Source organism: Salvelinus fontinalis, chromosome 2 (assembly GCF_029448725.1).
Source record: "Salvelinus fontinalis isolate EN_2023a chromosome 2, ASM2944872v1, whole genome shotgun sequence".
Taxonomy (NCBI): domain Eukaryota; kingdom Metazoa; phylum Chordata; class Actinopteri; order Salmoniformes; family Salmonidae; genus Salvelinus; species Salvelinus fontinalis.
The window spans coordinates 75,583,740-75,609,544 of record NC_074666.1 but is presented as its reverse complement, the minus strand read 5'-3'; the positions used below and the strand labels follow the sequence as shown (position 1 = coordinate 75,609,544).

Genomic DNA, 25,805 nt, shown 5'->3' with positions numbered 1-25,805 from the left:
CTGCAATCATAACCAGTAGTATATACCAGGAATAATGAAATATAGATGTTTGGTGAATCTATGAATTACGTATGACCACTGGAGCCTTTGCCACTCAATATTTTTTGTTGAATATTTTGACATTTATTTAATCACTAAATTTTGCCAAAGCATATTCTGTAGGAGGGGTTAATATGAATTAAAACTAATTTGACATGATTTATATGAATCAGGTCATGAACATATGGCCTTTAAACTGAACAAGGGAGAGGTTAAACGTAGGCTAAGTCTAGCATGATCTTATTCCCACACTTTACAATAACTCTGTTGCAGTGGTCTTAAGTAGTCTCCGTGTAGGCTATTCCCTCCATTGTGAAACTGCTGGCCAGTTGAAGAGCTTGTGATCTCCATGCAATACCACAGCACTATGCGCCTTCGGAAGAGCACCCCTCAGCCTCAGAAGATGCCCTTCTGGAGGCATGCAGCCATAGTCATTATACCCTAATCTAGGCCTTTTTGCCTACTAGCCAAATAAAGTACAGAGCATGCACGATGTGTGCAACTCATTCCAACATATTTCAACATTTAATTCATCCTTCATTCAGTTCAGCCAGTCAGTCAGTCATCCATTCTATGATCTGAGTTGCAATAGGAACTAAATCAAAGAGAATAGAACAGTCTTATCTGTTTGTTTATTGAAATCCATGTGTGTATTCAAAAGTATCTAAATTCTCAAGTTGCCTATCATTTTAATAATTCAATGTTTAATTTAAGCCTATCCAAATAAAACAATGGGCCATCAACTTGTAGGCATTGCAATGTAGGCTATAATTCTGGTACTGGTGTCTTGCGGAATAATTGTAGGATTCTATTTGTGTTTTATTACTTTTTTTATTATAGGCCTCTCCTTTAAAAAGAGACCCTAGCTCACAGGCCTCTAAATATAGCCTCTGAATACATTTTAAACAAAATAGTTGAAGAAGCACATGCAGTGGCTGATAGGGAAAACAGATCTGGCAGTAAGAATAGGCTATAGATAGTCTTGATAGCCATTTGGGACCCCTTGGCTATTCCGCTCAAGACAACACTTAATAGCCAACACTTAATATTTTGTTTTGTCTCGTTATTTGATATGGATATAGCCTCTGTGTGATGGGGTTGTGCAATGCAAATGGCTATAACAAGCCTACATACAGGTTAGATTTCGCAAATACAACAGTCAAAATGCCTAATATAAGGCCTACAGTCCGTGCTCCCAAATACTGGAAAAAAGTGTGATTCATTAGGTTACATGATCACTACAGTGGCCCCATGTGGCTATAAAAATAAATTATGCAATTATATGTCCGTTAAATAACACACATATTTAGATAGTGGAATAAGCCTAGCCTAAATCATGTTTACTTTCTATTTTGCAGCTCTGGGGTTATTCTAGACAAGGCTCTTCTGTGTCTTTATAGTATCATTCTCGCACAAGTCATTTGCTGAAGGACCAGGCCTATACTACGCCATCTACTGAGTGGCGAGCCCGAGTGGCGCAGCGGTCTAAGGCACTACATCTCAGTGCTAGAGGCGTCACTACAGACACCCTGGTTCAAATACTGGCTGGGAGTCCCATAGGGTGGAACAATAGGCCCAGTGTCGTCCGGGTTTGGCCGTCATTGTAAATAAGAATTTGTTCTAACTGACTTGCCTAGTTAAATAAAAAAAGCTAGTGTGGATATCGGCAAATGCTTTTTTGACATTGCAATTTTTATTCAGGCAGAAAAATGTATGTAAACGGAGCTCAATTGATTTAATTGTTACTGTCAATGACTACTATCAACAAGGATCCCTCATTATCTTATTTTACTACATGTAAATAACTTGTACACCCATCCCCCACGTCGACATACTTCGTCCGCATTCTTCTCTGCAATGGGGCCTAGACTGGGCATGCGTTGATTTTCCAGTCGTTCATGGGGGTGAACGTGTAGGGGGGGCGCTCTTGTATCACGGTTGCTGTAGTGAAGGCCGTTCCTTGGCGATACAATCAGACGAGAATTGGGGGTGGTGAGAGAAAAAATGCTAACAGGCTAGGTCGCTCTTTGTTTCTGGCTAGCGTTGGAAATCGAAGGGACCTATCGGCGAAGGGTGATTTCAATGTAAGTCAGATTCAAAAGTTGTATTTTTAAGACTTCGTCGATGGTATCCTTAAACAGATTATTGATACGTAATTTCAGTTTCTTTCTTTTGTTTATCGTTGGAAGGAACGTTAGCCTCGACGAACATTTATTAGTCTTGTCTGCAATGCAGACTGGCGGCAGAGTGAAATTAATGAATTGTGTTTTTTGTAAATGTAACAGTCTAGCAAGAGCGGGGGTACGGGCTGCAGGTTGGATCAATCAACTGAAATTATTATTTAACTTTTACTCTCTTGCTGCATCTCCAAAGTCAGCAAAATAACCCAATTTTCACCATACATTTTGTTACGACAGCATGTTCGGCTGGTAGAGACTATACCAGCTAACGTTAGCCAACTGCCTGGCAGTGTTTCTTAGATTTTGTTAGTTTTCATTTTATACACTTATTGTGTAGTTAGAAAATAATATTTGTTAGCACATCACATGAGTGAATGGTTTCTAACCTGTGTTGTAAACGGAACTGAGTTACTATACATAACTAGCTTTCTAGCCAAGTCAAGCTATGCTAACTACACCGTACACCACATTAGCTTAGCATCCGTTAACTGTTTTTTTATAACGTTGTTTAGTTAGCTTCTATAACTAAATATTTAGCAAGTAGTTAACGAAGTCTTTAATTAATTAGCTAGCTACCGTAATTCAATTGCTACGATTACCAACTGCAACCGGCAACTATGTCCCACTAGTTAGCTAAATATCCGTGTTTTACTAAAGCTAGCTAGCTTAAGTCAAGTCGCCGGTAGCAGGGTTTACAATATCAAGCTACTACTGTCTCACCAAAGAGAATGCATCACTCCTTGGACATAACTGTTAACATAACAATATCTAGTGAGGAGGAACGACAATAGATTCCACTCTCAATCGTTTAAATAGCTAGCTATAACGTTATTCGTCTCACTAACATGAATGTCATGATGTCGACAACTTTACCCACACATCATGGTTGCTGTTTACCTTTTATGTTGTTTATTCTGTCAGGAGTGTATGGGGGTTCTTCTTATGCATGCAGCTGCTGCTGGGCAGCATCATCCGAATCACCTCGTCTGAGTGTAAGGTTTCCAAGCAAGAACTCTCCTCATTCTGTCTATCGCCACACACTGGAAGAACATTTTTTTGTCATTGGAGCATATTTCTGTCCAACAATCTATGTGCAATTATTATATTTCAGTAAAGCAATTATTAATAAAAGTATACCATTTATAATTTATTTATGATATAGGTTGTATTATCAAAGGCGGGCCACTTCATGTAATCATCCAGAGGTCTTTAGGTAGGCCTGTACAAACTGAAGATAAACAGAACATTGGTGTCTTTCAACAAATCAAGTGCTTCATAACGAACAGGTGTAGACTAACTTCCCAACAATGTAGAGAAAAATATAAAAAATAATATGACGAATAGCCAAAATACACAATGAGTAACGATAACATGGCTATATACACGAGGTACCCCTACCGAGTCAATGTGCAGGGGTACGAGGGAATTGAGGTAGATAGCTATGTACAAATAGGTAGGTGTAAAGTGACTAGGCAACAGGATAAATAATAAGCAGTAGCAGCAGTGTATATGATGAGTCGGAGTTAGTGCTGAAGGGGGTCAATGCAGACAGTCTGTGTAGCTATTTGGTTAACTATTTAGCAGTCTTATGGCTTGGGGGTAGAAACTGTTAAGGGTCCTGTTGGTTCCAAACTTATTATGTTGGTACCACTTCCCATGCAGTAGCAGAAAGAACAGTCTATGACTTGGGTAGCTGGAGTCTGGCCATTTCTAGGGCCTTCCTCTGACCCTGCCTGGCATAGAGGTCATGGAATTCAGGGATGTCGGCCCCTGTGATGTACTGTGCCTTACACACTACCCTATTTAGTGCCTTGCATTTGGATGCCAAGCGATGATGCAGCCAGTCAAGATGCTCTCAATGGTGCAGCAGTGTAACTTTTTGAGGATCTGAGGGCCCTTGCCAAATCTTTTCAGCGTCCTGTGGGGGAAGAGGCATTGTCGTGCCTTCGGGACTGTGTTGGTGTGTGGGGTGGACCATATTCTTTAATGGAGTTGTGTTCGGCCATGCAGTCGTGGCTGAACAGGGAGTACAGGAGGGGACTAAGCACGCACCCCTGGGGGGGGGGGGGGCATGTTGAGAGTCAGTGTGGTGGATGTGTTGTTGCCTACACGCACACTTTTGTCTTAATTAGCCCAAGCATTGTCAACTTATCTTGACAAAATGAGCCACCTTGTGACTGAAGCAGAAGATAAATAAACTAACTCAGGAGATGTGTGAACTGTGCTTTCAGGTTCTACCAGTCTAGTGTCTTATTTTCTACTTTTTTCCCCTAATCCTACTTGTGTATATTTGTGCAAGGTGTGCATATTAACACAAAACATACTCAAATGACCACAAAAAGGCTATCTTGGGAATTGGATCTTGTTATTCAGACCAACTGGTGTATTTTGGGTCATTTGGGCACATCCGAGAACACAAAGTCCATTTGGATGATGGCTACATAGAGATCATCTGGTACGCACCAGGGCTGGGAATTGCCAGGGACCTCACGATACAATATCACGATACTTAGGTGCCGATACAATATTTATTGTGATTCTCATGATTCTATAGACCCTTTTACAGTACATGAAACACTAGCGTTACACACAGATGCGCGTGACTCTTGGCTGCAGTAAGAATCTGTTTCCATCTGCGCCCATTCAGCAGCCAAGATTTACGTTTTCATACGCTTACAATGATGTTTTGATTCTTGCTTGAAAAGTCGCTGAGATTATATTTGGTTGTCTTTGCAAAATAACTATTTTGGATGCGTCAATTGTTAGCTAGAATCCTAACGCTCGTTGATAAATCCTGTAGCAAAAGCTAGACAAAGAGCCATTTTACTCGTTGACGTTGAAGTATTTAAGTATAATGCAGTTGATTTGTGATAATGACACAAATATTATATTACGCAGGATATTCATACGTGCCTTAAAATCCAATTATAATACCATATGTCTGCTGTAGAGGGACAGGAGTCATGTGAAAACATGTTTTTTGATCCATCATGGAAATGAAATTGCAACAAAAAAGCCTCCCTATTTAAAAAGATAATGGAAAACAAGCTATGAAGGAAAACCACTGGAGATTTGGTGCAGGTACAGCCAACTAACGCAAACAAATATTGCGAAATTGTCAACAACAATTTGCTCAGTATCATTTGTAATTTGTCCTCTCTGCAGAGTGGAGCTTGGTGCTGTCAAATTCTCAGACTCAGCTGAGAGATGTCCACCCCAGACCCCCCCATGGGAGGGACACCTCGGCCGGGCCCCTCCCCAGGACCGGGGCCTTCTCCAGGAGCAATGATGGGCCCCAGCCCTTCCCCGGGCTCTGCTCATAGCATGATGGGACCCAGCCCAGGTCCCCCAGCCTCTGGACACTCCCACCCACAACAGGGGCCCTCAGGATATCCTCAGGAGAATATGCATCAGATGCACAAAGTAAGACAGAAAATGGGCATAACTGTAATGTATGTAAAATGTCTGCTATGGTCTGCAGTACCATTTCATTATACTTTTTTTGCATTAATCTATTCTTCCATTACTGTACCTAAGAAATGTATGTGCTATCTAAGTAGGACATTCTTATGTCAATGTATTAATGTGTATTGTCTTCTCCCAGCCTATGGAAGGCATGCATGAGAAGGGCATGTCTGATGACCCTCGCTATGGACCAATGAAGAGCATGGGCATGAGACCAGGTGGAGGCCACATTGGAATGGGACCCCCTCCTAGCCCCATGGATCAACATTCCCAAGGTACCATACCATGGGGTAATGATTAGATTGGATAGAGGAAACATTGACTCTGTTATTGAAGGACCTTTATACAAAAGGTTAACTTATTAGCTTTCCATATGATCTAAATATGGTGCTTATGATTTTAGAGTTAAGCACAATTGTTTTTTAAAGCTGATTAGCTGAAAAGAGAATGCTAACTCGTGTAGACTTGTGTGCACTTGTACTGTGAACTCAACAAGCTAGTTTCTCCTCTTTCACTTCTGTCGTTTTGTTGGGTAGCGTGAGCAGCAGACGCTCAGTGGAGGGGCGGGGCATGAGGCTTCCCCTTTCAGACAATGACGGTGGCAGCTGTCTGCTACAAAACTACTCAGTCACCAAGGAGAGAGGGACAGGGAGACCGAGGGGCTGTTGAAATACTGTAACACAGGAGAGGGTGTTTTTCTGTTCACTCTTCTATCCTGTATTGACTGGTGTGACAGAGGGCGAGGCTCAGCTGTAATGTGTGCATGTCTGTTAGAGACTGATTTGTAAAGTGTTTGTTTCGACAGTCCAGCTCATAATCATAATACCAGTCTGGATATGGTTAACATTTCTTCTGGTCTCTTAGCATCCATTTCTCCACCATTTTCAATGTATCTAGCCATTTTATTGGTCATTCAAATCAGTTTCTTACTGTTAAAGGGACAGTCATGCCCTACCATTCCCAGGGAAGATGACTTTTCTCATCTGTACTGTTGTCTCCTCCCCAGGCTACCCCTCTCCACTGGGGGGTTCTGAGCACTCTCCCAGCCCTGTGCCAGCCAACGGCCCTCCCCCCGGCCCCATGATGCCCTCTGGCCCAGGTGTCCCCATGGAGAGCGGTGACCCCCAGTCCATGGGCCAGCAGAACCGCGTTGGGGTCCCAGGTCCGAGTGGTAGTTCTGGGCCAGGCGGGGTTGGGCCGGGTGGACCCACCCCCTTCAACCAAAACCAGCTGCACCAGCTCAGGGCCCAGATCATGGCCTACAAGATGCTGGCTCGCAGCCAGCCCCTGCCAGACCACCTGCAGATGGCTGTGCAGGGCAAGAGGCCCATGCCAGGGATGCAGCAGCAGCCAGGGATGCCCAACATGCCGCCTTCCTCTGGGCCTGGGGCGGGGCCTGGACAGCCACCAGCAAACTACAACAGACCTCATGGTGAGGGGGGAATGTACAAGTTTATGCTACACAGTCTGTCAATGAGTTTTGCAACCTTATGAATGACACACAAATGCTGTCTGTCTCAAACAAATAAAATAAATACTTTGAATGCTGAACAGGGACCCCTGGTGGTGAAACTTAAACACGTGCTCTTGGCTCAGGCACCATTTTCTACGTTAACTAGACTTCAGTAGGCATGAATGCCCAGGTAGTGTCTGATCATATCTAATGTCATCTTGCAGGAATGGTAGGCCCAAACATGCCTCCTCCAGGACCCTCAGGTGTTCCCCCTGGTATGCAGGGACAGCCCACCAATGGACCCCCTAAACAATGGCCCGAAGGTGAGCCTCAGCTTGACCCCTGGGCAGTGATTCACCTGTGTGTGAGAGGGCACTAGTCTGTAGTGTTTTTAGTCCATGTTCTTCTCTTTCCTGTGCTGATAATTTCACCAGACCTATCACAAGGGTAGGCTGTCATTGTAAATAAGAATTTGTTCTTAACTGACTTGCCTAGTTAAATAAAAATTAACAAGTAATACACACATATTGAACACATAATCATTGCACCAAAACACTCTGTGGGATGGTAGAACTAATAACTCTTTCAATGCCATATGTTCTAGGGCCCATGGTGAATGCTGCTGCTCCATCCAGTGCCCCCCAGAAGCTGATTCCCCCTCAGCCCACTGGCAGACCCTCCCCTGCTCCACCCTCCGTGCCCCCTGCTGCTTCCCCGGTCATGCCCCCCCAGACCCAGTCCCCTGGGCAGCCCCCCCAGCCCCCACCTATGGTGCTGCACCAGAAACAGAACCGCATCACGCCCATCCAGAAGCCCCGTGGTCTGGACCCAGTGGAGATCCTCCAGGAGAGAGAGTACAGGCTGCAGGCTCGTATCACCCACCGTATCCAGGAGCTGGAGCATCTACCAGGGTCTCTGGCCGGAGACCTGCGCACCAAAGCCAACATCGAGCTCAAGGCCCTGAGGCTGCTCAATTTCCAGAGACAGCTGCGTCAGGAGGTAGTGGTGTGTATGCGTCGTGACACGGCCCTGGAGACGGCCCTCAACGCTAAGGCCTACAAGCGCAGCAAGCGCCAGTCCCTCCGCGAGGCCCGCATCACAGAGAAACTGGAGAAGCAACAAAAGATTGAACAGGAGCGTAAACGACGCCAGAAACACCAGGTACACAGAGGGGTCGGGACAGAACCGGCAGGTACACAGAGGGGTAGGGGCAGAACCGGCGGGTACACAGAGGGGTAGGGGCAGAACCGGCAGGTACACAGAGGGGTCGGGGCAGAACCGGCGGGTACACAGAGGGGTCGGGGCAGAACCGGCGGGTACACAGAGGGGTCGGGGCAGAACCGTCGGGTACACAGAGGGGTCGGGGCAGAACCGGCGGGTACACAGAGGGGTCGGGGCAGAACCGGCGGGTACACAGAGGGGTCGGGGCAGAACCGGCGGGTACACAGAGGGGTCGGGACTGAAGTTCACAATCTAGATGTCAGGTGATCCTGTAAGACCTCCAATGCTTGTAAGACCTCCAATGCTTTGCGTTGTATTGTATAGACACTAATATTCAGAGGTTTTTGTACAGGAATACCTTAACAGCATCCTGCAGCATGCTAAAGACTTCAAGGAGTACCACCGCTCCATCACAGCCAAGCTCCAGAAGGCCACCAAAGCTGTGGCCACCTACCATGCCAACACTGAGCGCGAGCAGAAGAAGGAGAACGAGCGCATTGAGAAGGAGAGAATGAGTAGGCTGATGGTGAGTGACCACACAGCTGCGTGCTCGTTTACACACTCACTATTACATAGCCATAGATCTACTCTCACACCCAATGCCTCTAACACCTGTCGTCAATGTGTGTGTCCTTCCCTAGGCTGAAGATGAGGAGGGCTACCGTAAGCTCATTGACCAGAAAAAAGACAAGCGTCTGGCCTACCTGCTGCAGCAGACAGACGAGTACGTGGCCAACCTCACCGATCTGGTCAGAGCCCACAAGGCTGATCAGGCCCTCAAGGACAAGAAGAAGAAGAAGAAAAAGAAGAAGAAGAAAAAGAAGGTGATGAATGAGGCCAAGGACAAATGTTGAAAGTGCATCTTTCTGAAGTTCCATTTGTTGTATTGTGTTACCTTGTGTTTTACTGCGATATGCAGCCCCCCGTGTTTCCGTTGTTGAGCCTGTCATTGCAATATGAGAAATTGATGTTCATGTTCCCTAGAAGCCAGAGAGTGGGGAAGGCCAGCCTCCTGCCCTTGGACCCGACGGTGAGGTGAGTTTCAGGTCCCAGTGAAAGATTTGGTCTGATAAAATCCAGACAATAATCCCCCCCCCCAAGATTTTTTACAAAGTCATCTTCTCTGCCATCAGTTCATGAAGAACAATATAATGAACGAATGTAAGCCCCATCACTCAAAATTTTAACTAATAGGACCTTTTCATGTCTGGTAATAGGCCATTTGCCTCATGATGTGTTGATAAGAAACTGAAAAGTAGCATTGTTTCCAGGCTCCCTGTTTTTCACAAGGCCACAGGAATACTTGTTTAATTTACCATGAAATTATCATATTGACAAGTAATATCACACAGTTTCCAGTCAATTTCTCACTCACTCCCTCTTCCACTCTCAGCCTCTGGATGAGACCAGTCAGATGAGTGACCTGCCTGTGAAGGTGATCCATGTAGACAGTGGGAAGATCCTGACGGGGCTGGACGCACCCCGGGCTGGCCAGCTGGACACCTGGCTGGAGATGAACCCTGGGTCAGTTAAACACAGCTTGCTAGGAGACACACTTGTTTACCCGACTGTGGGAATAATGACGACACGAGAGCCTGAGGAATGTGAAATACCATTTTCCTTTGGAAAGAATGAACATTGTACAATTCTAAATGCCTTTCACACTGTTGCTTAGCCATAAGTACATAAACACTGTAATCTCAAAACTATGACATCAGGCATCACAACTAATCATTTTAACTTTTCTCCTGCAGGTATGAAGTGGCTCCTCGTTCAGACAGCGAGGACAGTGGCTCAGAGGAAGAGGAGGTATGTACCTTACAGAGACCGCAATGCTCTCTCCTTACCCCCCACTTTCCCCTCTAATATATGTATATCGTAAACCTCAAGTCACCTTTAAATAAATGTAAGCAGACCGCCGTGGATGAGACCTTGCGTGTGGAGTCTGTTCAGAGGCGTACCACTCTCGCCTTGGGCTATCAGAAACTAGGCCATTGCCAAGCCCAAACTAATGTAACCTTTTCTCTGCATTGTGTACTATAAAGCTTATATTCATGTAAATTAAAACATATTGTGCTGTAAATATCTTTACTGGAACAGATCTTTTCCAGATTAATCTTAATCCTGACCAGTTCATGGGACAAGCCGTGTTCTAGTTTCCATAAAGAATATTATATTGCGATTCTATAACATGTCTTTTGACTTGACCTTGGCTGAGACAATTTGAGCCAGGCTGTGTGGCATCTGTATCTGAGTCCATCCTCTTGCTCCGCACCCCTCAGGAGGAAGAGGAGGAGCCCCAGCCCTCCCAGGCTCCCACTGAGGAGAAAAAGAAGATCCCAGACCCCGACACAGAGGACGTGTCTGAGGTCGACGTCCGCTACATCATCGAGGGAGCCAAGCAGGATGTGGATGATGAGTATAACAGTGCCGAGGCGGCGTTCGCCCGAGGCCTGCAGTCTTACTATGCTGTGGCCCACGCCGTCACTGAGACGGTGGACAAACAGTCCACACTGCTGGTCAACGGGCAGCTCAAACATTACCAGGTGCACAGTCTACCCATGTGTTTCATTACCTTTCACAATGCTTACAAGAAGTAACGTGTCAAAAAAGAAGAGATGACGCACACCTGATGATATTGTGAGACAGTAGAATGATTGGTTTGTGTCCCCCTCACATCTAAGATCAAGGGCTTGGAGTGGCTGGTGTCTCTGTACAACAACAACCTGAATGGGATCCTGGCTGATGAGATGGGTCTGGGCAAGACCATCCAGACCATCGGCCTCATCACCTACCTCATGGAGCACAAGCGCATCAACGGCCCCTTCCTCATCATCGTGCCCCTCTCGTGAGTCCCTCTGCCTCTCCTTTCCTCTAGTCACTTCTCTGCTCCTTTATAGACCGGGACTGATGCACTATTTCTGTTGTTTCAATCGAGATGTTCTCCTGTAATTATACAGATACAAGCCCAGAAGGGCTGTTATGGGTATTTTTGCCTTGTGTTATGTCAGTGCGATCTTGAGGTGGACAGAGAAAGTATATGTTTATAAATGTATCTCCCGTCTTTGTTTTCAGAACTCTGTCCAACTGGGTGTATGAGTTTGATAAGTGGGCTCCATCTGTGGTAAAAGTCTCTTACAAAGTGAGTAGCCCCTTTCAACGCTTCTTCCAGGGTGAAGTTTGACAATTGCGTAGTAGGTGGTCCGCATGTACATGTGAATATCCTTTGATTATAGTGTTCTGTAGATGTAAAATTGATGTGTGTTCTACTATGTCTATGTCCAGGGTTCACCACAAGCTCGCCGGGCATTCCTCCCCATCCTGCGCAGCGGCAAGTTCAACGTACTGCTTACCACCTACGAGTACATCATCAAAGACAAGCAAGTGCTGGCTAAGGTAGGGACCCACCTCTTCAAATCACCCTGTGCAATTATACATCGCCTTAGAAATGGCCCTAGTCAGACAGGTAAACCTATGGAAACTTCCATTTCAACTTCTCACGCCACTGTACTCTTTCCCTCTCAGCTGCGATGGAAGTACATGATAGTGGACGAGGGCCACCGTATGAAAAACCACCACTGTAAGCTGACTGTGGTTCTGAACACCCACTACCTGGCCCCGCGGCGTCTGCTGCTGACCGGCACTCCGCTGCAGAACAAGCTGCCGGAGCTTTGGGCCCTGCTCAACTTCCTGCTGCCGACCATCTTCAAGTCCTGCACAACCTTCGAGCAGTGGTTCAATGCCCCCTTCGCCATGACTGGAGAGAAGGTGAGTTAGTCAGGGCTGTGTACAGGGGTGTTTTGGAGACATTGGGGTCATCATGGCTGGACTCTTACCCCCCTCTCTCTCGAACCTAGGTGGATCTGAACGAGGAAGAGACCATCCTGATTATCCGTCGTTTGCACAAAGTGCTCCGCCCCTTCCTGCTGCGCAGACTGAAAAAGGAAGTGGAGTCCCAGCTGCCTGAGAAGGTCTGACTCCTGTCAATCACTTGGCTTTCAGTCTCCAAGGACAATAAAGATCAATCAATTGATTTTTTTCAGTACTTTAAACTCATATCTGTCCAATCAATGCAATGTTTTAACCTGTTCTCTCCCTGTGTGTGTGTGTGTGTGTGTGTGTGTGTGTGTGTGTGTGTGTGTGTGTGTGTGTGTGTGTTCCGCAGGTGGAGTATGTGATCAAGTGTGACATGTCGGCCCTGCAGAGAGTGCTGTACAGACACATGCAGGCTAAGGGTGTGCTGCTCACCGACGGCTCTGAGAAAGACAAGAAGGTAAGGAGGAGTAGAGAACCCCCGTCACTGCTCTCCATACACCCCCTAACAACTGACTGGGGGTCAGTTATACTGGGCTGTTTAGATGGGTACTACAGGATGACTAAGTGTAGAGTGTTGTGTTTCAGGGTAAAGGAGGCACCAAGACCCTGATGAACACCATCATGCAGCTGAGGAAGATCTGTAACCATCCCTACATGTTCCAGCAGATCGAGGTACAGTGCAAGGGCCTACCTCAACTCTTACATGAATTGAGAAGAGATGTTGACTGAAGTGTAAGATTGTGGTTAAAGCTTCTCATTTTAACCGAATAGTTGTGACTCGTCTGTTCACAGGAGTCCTTCTCTGAGCATTTGGGATTCACTGGAGGCGTAGTGTCTGGGTAAGCAAATCTTCTGCTGACGTTGCATGTTGACGCTTCATGGTCTTGTGGTTGATCTTACTATGTGTGGCGCGTTCCCTCATCCACCCCTCTGTTCTCGTCCCCTGCTCCCTCCAGACCTGACCTGTACCGCGCAGCTGGGAAGTTTGAGCTGCTAGACCGTATCCTGCCCAAGCTGATGGTCACCAACCACAAGGTCCTGCTCTTCTGTCAGATGACTTCCACCATGACCATCATGGAGGACTACTTTGGCTGGCGCAACTTTAAGTACCTGCGTCTGGACGGTGAGAGGCGGGATAGGAAAGTGATTTAGTCTGGTGCTGGGAAAATGAATTCAAGACAAATTCCAGAACTATTTTGTACTATGAGAAATACAGAACTATGTGTAGGATTTGTTTTGTACTTACGGTATGCAGTTTACTAGAACACAATGGCTCAACATTGTGATGTGGGGAGGCTGATGTATGTTCACGAGCTCATGTTATTTGCAAATCCCTCCTGCTGTTGTTCTGTGGAAACTGGTAACTAACACCATTGGTCTTTGTCCATAGGAACCACTAAGGCTGAGGATCGTGGGATGCTTTTGAAGACCTTCAATGACCCCGACTCTCAGTACTTTGTGTTCCTGCTCAGCACCAGGGCCGGCGGGCTGGGCCTCAACCTTCAGTCTGCTGACACTGTGGTCATCTTTGACTCCGACTGGAACCCACATCAGGTTCAGCTCATTACCCTCTACTGTAGTGTTATGATCTAGGAATCTCACTGGAGTTATTGATATATATTTAGAAAACAGCTGGGATTAGTGGCTATTGAGGTGATTTTGTGAGGTAACATAGCCAACTCCGACCCTTCCCCTAACTCTGATCACTCACCCCTCTCTTTCTCTCGCCCTCCCCTGTACAGGACCTGCAGGCCCAGGACAGAGCCCACCGTATCGGGCAGCGGAACGAGGTGCGTGTGTTGCGTCTCTGCACCGTTCAAAGTGTGGAGGAGAAGATCCTGGCGGCTGCCAAGTACAAGCTGAATGTGGACCAGAAGGTCATCCAGGCCGGCATGTTCGACCAGAAGTCATCGAGTCATGAGCGCCGTGCCTTCCTGCAGGCCATCCTGGAGCATGAGGAACAGGACGAGGTCGGGGCCCCAGGGGGCTGGCGCGCTGGGGGGGCGTTGGTGGGTGTGATCACGTCCACCACACTTCCCAACCACCCACACGCCTCCCTACCATTTAACCTTTCTTTACTTTTTTTTTCTCTACCTTCTGAATTTAGGGGCTGTTCCTTTTTTTAGGTTTGGTTTCCTCTTCTCCTCTTCCTGCTTTCTTAAAAAAAAAAAAACTTTATTTATTTAATGAAGCTCTTTTTCAATAACATAGAACAGACTTCCAGCTAGGACGGCTACTATCTATACAGTTAGTAGGAGCAGTGGTTTTCTGGTAGACGTATGCATCACACCTATTGTAGGATATTCACTCCAATACATCACGCGCTACATGTTACAATGCACTTTATATGATACTAACATAACTGATAAGCATTCAAGAATTATAGTTCAGAGACTGAGGCACCACTAACAGCCTTGTGCTCACTCTTTCTATTGTCTACAGGAGGAGGACGAGGTGCCTGATGATGAGACTGTCAACCAGATGATTGCCAGGAGCGAGGAGGAGTTTGACCAGTTCATGGTCAGTCCCATAATTCTTCAAGATTTACAGTAATGTAGTCTGAGTCTTGCTTGAGGCAACTGGAGGCTTCACTGTCAGTCTCTAGACTGAAGACTGCCCTGTTGGAGGCTTTGACACAACCTCAAGTCTGATAAAATGACACCGATACATAGACTTACGATGGAAATCTACCATTCTTCAACTGTTTTTTTTCTCTTTTCTTACATTGTACCTCCCCTCCAGCGTATGGACCTGGACCGGCGCCGTGAGGATGCCCGCAACCCCAAGAGAAAGCCCCGTCTGATGGAGGATGACGAGCTGCCCACCTGGATCCTAAAGGATGATGCCGAGGTGGAGAGGCTCACCTGTGAGGAGGAGGAGGAGAAGATGTTTGGTCGCGGCTCTCGCCAGCGCAAGGAGGTGGACTACAGCGACTCACTGACAGAGAAGCAGTGGCTCAAGGTCAGCTATCCAACTGTTGTAGTTGAAAAAGATTTTAGCTAATAATTGAAAGTCCTATAACTGAGATTACCGTCCTCTATGGTCTATGACCTGCAATGCTGATGTGTGGTTCCCCCTCCAACAGGCCATAGAGGACGGTAATCTGGAGGACCTCGAGGAGGAGGTGCGTCACAAGAAGACGACCCGGAAGCGCAAGCGAGACCGTGACGACATGCCCGGCCCAGCCACGCCCAGCTCCAGCGGTGGTGGCGGTGGTCGCAGCCGTGACAAGGATGAGGAGGTTAAGAAGGCCAAGAAACGCGGGCGCCCTCCGGCTGAAAAACTGTCCCCTAACCCCCCATCCCTCACCAAGAAGATGAAAAAGGTGGTGGACACTGTCATCAAGTACAAGGACGGGTGAGTTGGTGAGCTCCTATGTCTGGATGACAACCCAGTGAAGATCAGCACATGACAACATATACAAACACAACCTACTTTGTCATGTAATGGTCAGAGCAGAGCATTTTGAGGTGGACTTATCCCGGAGTTTCCCTGTTCTCCTATTTCACAGCAGCAATGGGCGCCAGCTGAGTGAAGTCTTCATCCAGCTGCCGTCCCGCAAGGAGCTGCCTGAGTACTACGAGCTCATCCGCAAGCCTGTCGACTTCAGGAAGATTAAGGTATGGCGCTAACCCTTTAATGTATCGGTTATAAGACTAAATCAAATCAAACTTTATTTGCCGAATATAACAAGTGTGGTCCTTACCGTGAAATGCTTACTTACAAGCCCTTAACCAACAGTGCAGTTCAAGAAGAGTTAAGAAAATATTTCCCAAATAAACTAAAGTAATAAATATAACAATAAAGAGGCTATATACAGGGGGCGCTGGTACCGAGTCAGTGTGCGGGGGTACAGGTTAGTTGAGGTAATTTGTACATGTAGGTAGAGGTGACGTAACTATGCATAGATAATAAACAGTGAGTAGCAGCAGTGTACAAAACAAATGGAGGGGAAGGGGGGGTGTTAATGTAAATAGTGTGGTGGCCATTTGATGATTTGTTTAGCAGTCTTATGGCTTGGGGGTAGAAGCTGTTAAGGAGCCTTTTGACCCTAGACTTCTCGCTCCGGTACCGCTTGCCGTGTGGTAGCAGAGAAAACAGTCTATGACTTGGGTGACTGTTGTCTCTGACAATTTTATGGGCTTTCCTCTGACACCGCCTATTATATAGATCCTGTATGGCAGGAAGCTTGGCCCACTGATGTACTGGGCCGTACACACTACCCTCTGTAGCGCCTTAGGGTCAGATGTCAAGCAGTAGCCATACCAGGCGGTGATGCAACTGGTCAGGATGCTCTCGATGGTGCAGCTGTATAACTTTTTGAGGATCTGGGGACCCATGCCAAATCTTTTCAGTCTCCTGAGGGGGAATAGGTTTTGTCGTGCCCTCTTCATGACTGTCTTGGTGTGTTTGGACCATGATAGTTCGTTGGTGACGTGGACACCAAGGAACTTGAAACTCTCGACCCGCTCCACTACAGCCCTGTCGATGTTAATGGGGGCCTGTTCGGCCCGCCTTTTCCTGTAGTCCACGATCAGCTCCTTTCTCTTGCTCACGTTGAGGGAGAGGTTGTTGTCCTGGCACCACACTGCCAGTTCTCTGACCTCTTCCCTATAGACTGTCTCATCGTTGTTGATCAGGCCTACCACTGTTGTCGTCAGCCAACTTAATTATGGTTTTGGAGTCGTGGGTGAACAGGGAGTACAGGAGGGAACTAAGTACACACCCCTGAGGGGCCCCAGAGTTGAGGATCAGCGTGGCAGACGAATTGTTGCCTACCTTTACCACCTGGAGGCGGCCCGTCAGGAAGTCCAGGATCCAGTTGCAGAGGGAGGTGTTTAGTCCCAGAGTCCTTAGCTTAGTGATGAGCTTCGTGGGCACTAAGGTGTTGAACACTGAGCTGTAGTCAATGAACAGCATTCTCACATAGGTGTTCCTTTTTTTCAGGTGGGTAGCACTTCATGGCTACCGACGTGAGTGCTACGGGGCTGTAATCATTTAGGCAGGTTACCTTCGCTTCCTTGGGCACAGGGACTATGGTGGTCTGCTTGAATATGTATGTCTTACAGACTCGGTCAGGGAGAGGTTGAAAATGTCAGTGAAGTCACTTGACAGTTGGTCCGTGCATGCTTTGAGTACACATCCTGGTAATCCGTCTGGCCCCGCGGCTTTGTGAATGTTGACCTGTTTAAAGGTCTTACTCACATCAGCTACCGAGAGCGTTATCACACAGTCATCCAGAACAGCTGGTGCTCTCGTGCATGCTTCAGTGTTGCTTGCCTCGAAGCAAGCATAAAAGGCATTTAGCTCGTCTGGTAGGCTCGTGTCACTGGGCATCTCGTGTCTGGGTTTCCCTTTGTAGTCCGTAATAGTTTTCAAGCCCTGCCACATCCGACGAGCGTCAGAGCCGGTGTAGTAGGATTCAATCTTAATGCTGTATTGACACTTTGCTTGTTTGATGGTTCGTCTGAGGGCATAGCGGGATTTCTTATAAGTGTCCGGATTAGTGTCCCGCTCCTTGAAAGCGGCAGCTCTAGCCTTTAGCTCGATGCGGATGTTGCCTGTAATCCATTGCTTCTGGTTGGGATCGGTACGTACGGTCACTGTTGGGGGGGACGTCGTCGATGCACTTATTGATGAAGCCGAAGAAGGAGGTTGTATACTCCTTAATGCCATTGGATGAATCCCGGGAACATATTCCACTCTGCTAGCAAGCAGTCCTGTAGCGTAGCATCCGCGTCATCTGACCACTTCCGTATTGAGCGAGTCCCTGGTACCTCCTGCTTTAGTTTTAACTTGTAAGCAGGAATCAGGAAGATAGAATTATGGTCAGATTTGCCAAATGGAAGGTAGGGGAGAGCTTTATATGAATCTCTGTGTGTGGAGTAAAGGTGGTCTAGAATTTTATTTTTTTTGGTTGCAGATGTGACATGCTGGTAAAACTGATTTAAGTTTGCCTGCATTTAAGTCTCTGCCACTAGAAGCGACGCTTCTGGATGAGCATTTTCTTGTTTGCTTATGGCCTTAGAGTTTGTTGATTGCGTTCTTAGTGCCGGCATCGGTCTGGTGGTAAATAGACAGCTACGATTAATATAGATGAGAACTCTCTTGGTAGATAGTGTGGTATACAGCTTATCATAAGGTACTCTACCTCAGGCGAGCAATACCTCGAGACTTCTTTAATATTAGACATCGCGGGAATCGACTAGGGAATCGCAATCAGTAAAATAGTCCTTCTGGGAGGTTAGGGGACTGACAAGTCACATCTAGCTGTCTCGTCCTGATCTTCTCAGTCCTGTGTTGTGCTCTACTGGTCTGATGACTATTCTGATGTCCTCTCCTCTTTTCCCCTCCAGGAGAGGATCCGCGGCCATAAGTACCGCAGCCTGAATGACCTGGAGAAGGATGTGATGCTGCTGTGTAGTAACGCTCAGACCTTCAACCTGGAGGGCTCTCTGGTGAGTGTCTGGCAACAGGGAGGGAATGAGGGGAGGGCAGACCGTTGTTGGGCATGATAAGACAACGTTGTGGGGGTGCTGGGATATGAAGGGCCTGTTTCAGCCCAATGTATTACAGATCCGAGGAGACTTGTCACAACCTTTTTATGGTGAATTGAATGGAACCTCTCATACTCTGAAGAAATGTCACAGTAGCCTGTTACCCTGCTGCTGACATCTTCTATATTTCTCTCTCACCCCCTAGATCTATGAGGACTCCATCGTACTGCAGTCAGTCTTCACCAGTGTCAGGCAGAAGATTGAAAAGGAGAAGGAGGAGGAGAGTGAGGGAGAGGACAGTGAGGAAGAAGAGGAGGAGGTGGACGAAGGCTCTGAGTCTGAATGTGAGTGTTACAGTATTTACATACAGTATTTACATTACATGCACTTAGTATCATAGTCCACTGTTAAAAGGGCAATCTGCCGTTCAAACAACAACGCATCCCACCCTCCCCCCCACCAGTGTTTGGTAAATAGCTGACTCATGGGGCTGTTGAAACCACTCTCAAATTCATAGACTGAGCTATGAATGCATAATTATAGTTTTAACCATGTTTTGAGGCTGTACAGTGTTTGTTTACAATTACATTGTTTACAAAGGAGTAAAACAAGATTATATTTTGGGTTCTGGTGGAATGTGACAATTTAACTCAGCTCATGAGGCATTTATAACTTATATTCTTCAAGAATCAATGGGTGTAAATCATTAATTGAAAAGTCCAAAAATAGATGTTGCAATCAGGGATTGCCCCTTTAAACTATTTAATAATTTGTTGTACTTTTGAGGAATTGTATACTCATGGATTTGTGTCCATGCTTCTTCTTTCTTTCTCCCTCTTTCAGCTCGTTCAGTGAAGGTGAAGATTAAGCTGGGGAGGAAGGAGAAGGAGGGCAGAGGGAAGGGCCAGCGCCGGAGGGGCCGTGGCTCCCGGGCCAAACCTGTAGTGAGCGACGACGACAGCGAGGAGGAACAGGAGGAGGTAAGACACACACAAATACATTGAGACACTACTTAACTGTCCATTTAAGCTTCCTTTCGAAGCCAACAACACTGGCAACACTGATTAACTTATGTAACTCAGAGCAGCAGTATTTTTGGGGGATTGTCTTTAACACTTTCAGAATTGTTTTCTTAAACGTCTACAGTAGACTAGGCTGGTGATCAACAAGCTATGTTGTATTGGGTTGAAGGATTAAGTGTTTTTTCTTCGGCCTTCTGTTCCAGGCGGGTTCGGCCAGCGGCAGTGAGGAGGACTGAACTGAACCACTCCTGTTCTGTGAGGACCAACGGCCCACTGACACCCTCGACTGGAACTTATATATTTTACCTAGATTCTATAGCAGGGAGACAAGCCAGTGGAGAGGGGCCTAGTTTTACCTAGATGAGCTGATTTTTAGTGAGAGAAATGTATTCCATAATTAAAATACACCATCAATTAAAAAATAAAAAACACATAACAAAAAAAACACTTACATATTTAAGCAGGCAATCCTGGTATGAATAGCTGGACTGTATGTCTTTTTGCCTTGTTGTTTTCTCCTGGAAGTGATTTAAGGTGGACAGGGTTTGATTAGCAGACTGATCGTGGACCATAGGGAGAGTTTGCTGACTTTTTAAGTGAGTTTGTTTTGTCGTTTTGTTTCCTTTGAGATGGAGCTGTGTGACCGGAGTCGCTGTGGTTTCTAAGTCCCTTGAATGCATGTGGTTTGGTCTGTGGAAATGCACCTGGGTGTGTCGTTCTATTATATCTCTGTTTAATTTAAGAATACAAGTGAGATAACGGTACGTTCCCCCTTAGGCCTTCCTCCGGCTACGAGTGAGAAGGGAAGGGCGGGACTCTGTCTCACGTCTGTGTCACTGGATTCCAAAAAGTACAATAAATGCGTCTCGTAATTAAACTTTCCTCGCTGCTGTTGTCTTTATTCACTTTATGCACTACACATGATTGATTGCTGTATCCTAAATGTGCTGAATGGAATGAACTGTTAAGCCATCTTTGACTAACTGTAGTTATCTTGTATGCATACTAGATGGCCCTCTCACCTTGACCAGATAACAGTACTGAATGCCTCTGGATGAAAAGCCATGGGTTGAAAAGGTAGGTGTTTTGTTGATGTTTATGTTGAAGATTTTCTCCTTGAGTCTGAACTGTAAACATGCTGACCACTAAATGAATGCTAGTTTGCTATGATAAACTGAATTATATGAATTATGTATTTTAGGCCACAGTGCTTTTATAGGCTTGTAGCACTCACACAGTTGTATTTCAAACAGTGTTACTCTGGGCATGTGTGAGATCCTGCCAGGGCTTCCATGCCTCTGATCTCAGATATACACCAGTTTCTTCTTCCTCAGGTCACTCATTGACCCTGCTGTTTTTCCCGCTCCCCCTCACACTGCTTTGTTCCAGCATTGGGCTCATGTCATAACACCTGGACAAATACTTTTTTCTGTGTGTGGAAAGTCGTTTTTCAGTAGAATGTTTTTGAATGGATCTGCACTAGAGTCCGTTCTCTCCTCAAATGGTTTGTTAACTCATTTTAAGTGACTAAAGAGCTACCGTCACCGCATTAACCATGATGGCAGAGTTTCTGACTGCGCTGAGACCAACCTCTGACTAGCCTTATACTAGCCTATGTGTATATGGGTTAACATGGCCAGTTTATTTTGTGATTTTCTTTTTACTTTGTCATTGATCAGAAATACATTCCAATAAAAAAGCTTATTTGCTAGGAGGGATGATGGTCAGTTGAGGTGAAATCTGAAGAGAGATGGAAAAGAATGTGATGGTTGAAACCAGTAGAACAGATCGGTGTACAGGATTTACAGCTGGTGCCCCACAGGGGTGGAAGAACCAAGTAACCAATGGAACAGTTTCTCTCACTGCACTGTAGGCAGGCAGGAAGAGGAGATGGTCTGTTATGAACAAGGGGTGTGTCATGGATGTGAGCTGTCTTGAGGGGTTGAGTGGAGGGCAAGGCGGAGGGGCTGCAACCAGTGGTTATGTTTCAACATGTATCTGCACAAGTTGTCTCACATTGTCATATCTCCAAGACTCGTGACATACGAGAGAAAGCTGGATAGCAAGGTTCCAACAGAAGTGACCTTGAGCGTTGGACACAAACTCTCATTTGAGGACAATGTAGTCATTTTACTATATATTATTCAGTATCCACCCAACGTATCGCTTATCTCTGCCTTATCCAATTGTCCAAGGGCAGAACATTGTAAAACAATTCTTAAAGCATACCGCTTCCCTCCCATTAGAAATAAAACCATGTTTTTGTATTGAGATATTAGAGCCATGTGTTTTCTGGTGTTTGATAGTTAAGTCTTGGCAAATAAATAATGGCAGTCCTTCCAGCTGGTTGGTGATGGATTGCCCTGTTGTCTACAGACTGATGTTTTGCTAGGTGAAGGCCTCCACATGAAACATCAGACTAGTTAGTCTACATGCCAAGAACCTAGTGCTTTCCTAATTTTAACTTTATAATGCATCTAGTGCAAGGCATCCAATGTCTACGCAGCATATGCTTCCCAGGTCTGTCAAGATGATTCACTGGGCCAACAGGCTCTACTGCAGCTGGAGGATCCTAATCTGACTCTCATGTCTCCTCTTTTGTGAGGGAGAAAGGACTCTCATTCCCAGCCAACCCACTGGACACAAACTGGTTGAATCAACGTTGTTCCAATGTAATTTGTCAATGTGTTGTGATGTGGAATCTACATGGAAAATACATTGGATTTGAAAAAAGTCATCAATGTAAACTGTTGTTTTTAGGGTGAAATTTCAACCACAGGATTTTGTTATCATGGTAACCAACTTCCAACATAGATAAAACTTGTATAAAATATGTAGAATACCTTTCAAAAAATGTCAGATCTTCAAAGTTATATTCACAATCAGAAGAAAAAAAATAACTACAGTTACTGTAGACAACTCCTCCTGTAGACAACAGTTACCCTTTGGTCTCCCATGCAGGGCTTTAACCAAACCCAGCCCCTGCTTCGCTATGTTAGTTGTCCCTGACTACTATCAATGTGCTATCGTGGCAATGATTGTTACTGGATTTTCACCTGAAAAATGAAATGCACTGAACAGAAATAAAAACGCAACATGCAAAAATTTCAACGATTTTACTGCGTTACAGTTCATATACAGTGGGGAGAACAAGTATTTGATACACTGCCGATTTTGCAGGTTTTCCTACTTACAAAGCATGTAGAGGTCTGTAATTTTTTATCATAGGTACACTTCAACTGTGAGAGACGGAATCTACAACAAAAATCCAGAAAATCACATTGTTTAATTTTCAAGTAATTAATTTGCATTTTATTGCATGACATAAGTATTTGATCACCTACCAACGAGTAAGAATTTCGGCTCTCACAGACCTGTTAGTTTTTCTTTAAGAAGCCCTCCTGTTCTCCATTCATTACCTGTATTAACTGCACCTGTTTGAACTCGTTACCTGTATAAAAGAAACCTGTCCACACACTCAATCAAACAGACTCCAACCTCTCCACAATGGCCAAGACCAGAGAGCTGTTTAAGGACATCAGGGATAAAATTGTAGACCTGCACAAGGCTGGGTTTGATGAAACAAAAATAAAACTGTTTGCCCATAATGACCATCGTTATGTACGGAGGAAAAATGGGGATGCTTGCAAGCCGAAGAACACCATCCCAACCATGAAGCACAGGGGTGGCAGCATCATGTTGTGGAGTGCTTTGCTGCAGGAGGTACTGGTGCACTTCACAAAATAAATGGCATCGTGAGGATGGAACATTATGTGGATATATTGAAGCAACATCTCAAGACATCAGCCAGGAAGTTAAAGCTTGGTCGCAAATGAGTCATCCAAATGGACAATGACCTCAAGCATACTTCCAAAGTTGTGGCAAAATGGCTTAAGAACAACAAAGTCAAGGTATCGGAGTGGCCATCACAAAGCCCTGATCTCAATCCTATAGAAAATGTGTGGGTAGAACTGAAAAGGCGTGTGCGATCAAGGAGGCCTACAAACCTGACTCAGTTACACCAGCTCTGTCAGGAGGAATGGGCCAAATTTCACCCAACTTATTGTGGGAAGCTTGTGGAAGGCTACCCGAAACGTTTGACACAAGTTAAACAATTTAAAGGCAATGCTACCAAATACTAATTGAGTGTATGTAAACTTTTGACCCACTGGGAATGTGATGAAAGAAATAAAAGCTGAAATAAATCATTCTCTCCACTATTATTCTGATATTTCACATTCTTAAAATAAAGTGTTGATCCTAACTGACTTAAGACAGGGAATATTTACTACGATTAAATGTCAGGAATTGTGAAAAACTGATTTTAAATGTATTTGGCTAAGGTGTATAAACTTCCGACTTCAACTGTATATCATCGTTGATGCTATTTAGGCCTATATAACATTTGCAATGTTATCAATACTCAAATATCAACATTTGAAGGAGATATATAGTTGAAGTTGGAAGTTTACATACACCATAGCCAAATACATTTAAACAAAAATTTTCACAATTCCTGACATTTAATCCTTGTAAAAATTCCCTGTCTTAGGTCAGTTAGGACCACCACTTTATTTTAACAATGTGAAATGTCACTGTATCTGCTCCATCAGCATTCCAATAGCGGGAGCAGTGAGGGCAGCACAATTAATGACAGTCTCATTAGGCACTTCTGTGGTTCTCCTTTGCACAGTTTCAGAAGCTTTCATGCCCCATGGTGGGCTATTCAAGTCACTGAGAGGACCCACTCTCACCAGAGGGAAGAGAGTTGTGTGACTGTCAACTCCTATTATTGGTCTCAAGTGTAGGTTAGCTTTCTCAGAATCCATGTGGACGAAATACATCTCAATCCTGGAGTAAAAACCAATTAGCAATGATTATTTTGTAAGGTATTGTAACAAGAAATTGAACTGTTAATCTTTCATCTTGATGTAGTGTAGTATGATCCAAATCTGTCTGACATAATCTTGATTACATCTGTGTTACCACTCCCTGTTACTAAATAAAACACCATTGCTTCAGAAGGAGAGGGTAATAGCTATATAATCGCTGTCATCATCAAAGCCTTGGCTTATCCTGCCATCTTATTTCCAGCTACTGTGTGTAGCTAGATCCTCAACTCTGATGTGAAGCCACTATTAGATTACAGTTTTTAGCTTGTTCTATTAGATCCGAAATAATATAGGGAGCTGTAGTCAGTTACTGGTTGACAGAGGCATAGCAGGATGTCATACTAATACTGGTCGGGTCAGCAGACCCATGAGAACTAGAGCAGTTTGACTACACTTGTTTTGCTATTATTTATGTTGTCGCGCGTTGCCGCTCTGACCATGAGGGAAAAACAGTCGTTTGGCTGTGGCGTTTTTGTCTTTTGTTTAAGAGATGGTGCGTCATTGCACACTGATGGACATTGGATAGATCAATATTAAAAATAGATAGAGCAAGTACAAACTAGATGAGAATTAGTCCTCAAGGCCATCATGATAGACCTGATCACATGTTCTGTGCTTATTGTTTGGTTCACTAACATCCTATTTATTTTTCTTCTCTCCCCCCACTCAGTTCTCTTGTATTGCATAGGGACAACCTCGAGGAACCCCAACAGCCTATGTCATTTTCTGTTTGTGTCTGGATTGAGCTTAGTCATGAAAATGTACAGTTTTATCAAAATGTCACAAGATAGATATGTAGAACCTATCACTATTAAGAATCACCTTTATAGTTACCACTTTTACCAACTCCACGGAAAAGCAAGGAAACATGTTATGACCAAAACTTCAAACAATCTTTATCTATTGTTTTGACCAGGGAGATCCTGCTTTTGAATACTTAGAAACGCCTGTCAGAATGAGCTTATAGACAAATATTTGTATGTCTTGGCCCGCCTCTTGTGTGTGTGTGTGTGTGTGTGTGTGTTCGTGCGTGCGTGGAGCTTTAAGAATGAACTCAAGGGTTAAACAGTAGTAAAATAGAGCGTCTGAAGACACGCCTTTCGATAAAGAGGCTCTGTATTCCAGAGATCACACCACTCCAAACCCCGCCCTATGCTTCTTGGGCTCCTCCCGTTCCAACCCACTCCTGGACCACATTGAAATTGCTCTGATGTTGCCAA

The 25,805-nt window shown here is 45.2% G+C and overlaps 1 protein-coding gene across 3 annotated transcripts; it reads left to right on the top strand.

The window, feature by feature from the left end:
• The first annotated feature begins 1,915 nt into the window (after positions 1-1,915).
• Positions 1,916-20,718, top strand: LOC129826082 (transcription activator BRG1-like). Of its 3 annotated transcripts, XR_008754996.1 has the most exons (32): positions 1,916-2,123; positions 5,385-5,642; positions 5,824-5,959; positions 6,691-7,116; positions 7,362-7,460; positions 7,742-8,298; positions 8,711-8,884; positions 9,000-9,182; positions 9,343-9,393; positions 9,752-9,882; positions 10,113-10,167; positions 10,641-10,904; positions 11,043-11,206; positions 11,434-11,500; positions 11,644-11,754; positions 11,884-12,126; positions 12,216-12,329; positions 12,524-12,631; positions 12,760-12,846; positions 12,967-13,013; positions 13,131-13,297; positions 13,565-13,728; positions 13,917-14,183; positions 14,617-14,694; positions 14,917-15,135; positions 15,260-15,531; positions 15,686-15,794; positions 18,531-18,632; positions 18,877-19,015; positions 19,515-19,651; positions 19,897-20,543; positions 20,703-20,718. XR_008754996.1 is itself a non-coding variant. In XM_055886410.1 (31 exons), the coding sequence occupies exons 2-31, from the start codon at positions 5,427-5,429 to the stop codon at positions 19,927-19,929; spliced, it is 4,917 nt and encodes a 1,638-aa protein (XP_055742385.1). In that variant the 5' UTR covers positions 1,916-2,123; positions 5,385-5,426; the 3' UTR covers positions 19,930-20,570. The 3 variants fall into 3 exon arrangements, 2 of the variants coding, with proteins under 2 accessions (XP_055742385.1, XP_055742375.1); XM_055886410.1 differs by lacking the exon at positions 20,703-20,718 and having other exon boundaries at positions 9,346-9,393; positions 19,897-20,570; XM_055886400.1 differs by lacking the exon at positions 20,703-20,718 and having other exon boundaries at positions 19,897-20,570.
• The last annotated feature ends 5,087 nt before the right edge of the window (positions 20,719-25,805 follow it).

Bases quoted from the DNA above. Each gene is read 5' to 3' on its own strand.
- LOC129826082 (XM_055886400.1), top strand. From the start codon at position 5,427: ATGTCCACCCCAGACCCCCCCATGGGAGGGACACCTCGGCCGGGCCCC. The intron at 13,298-13,564 runs GTGAGAGGCGGG...CTTTGTCCATAG, and splicing joins TAAGTACCTGCGTCTGGACG to GAACCACTAAGGCTGAGGAT. The intron at 18,633-18,876 runs GTGAGTGTCTGG...CTCACCCCCTAG, and splicing joins TCAACCTGGAGGGCTCTCTG to ATCTATGAGGACTCCATCGT.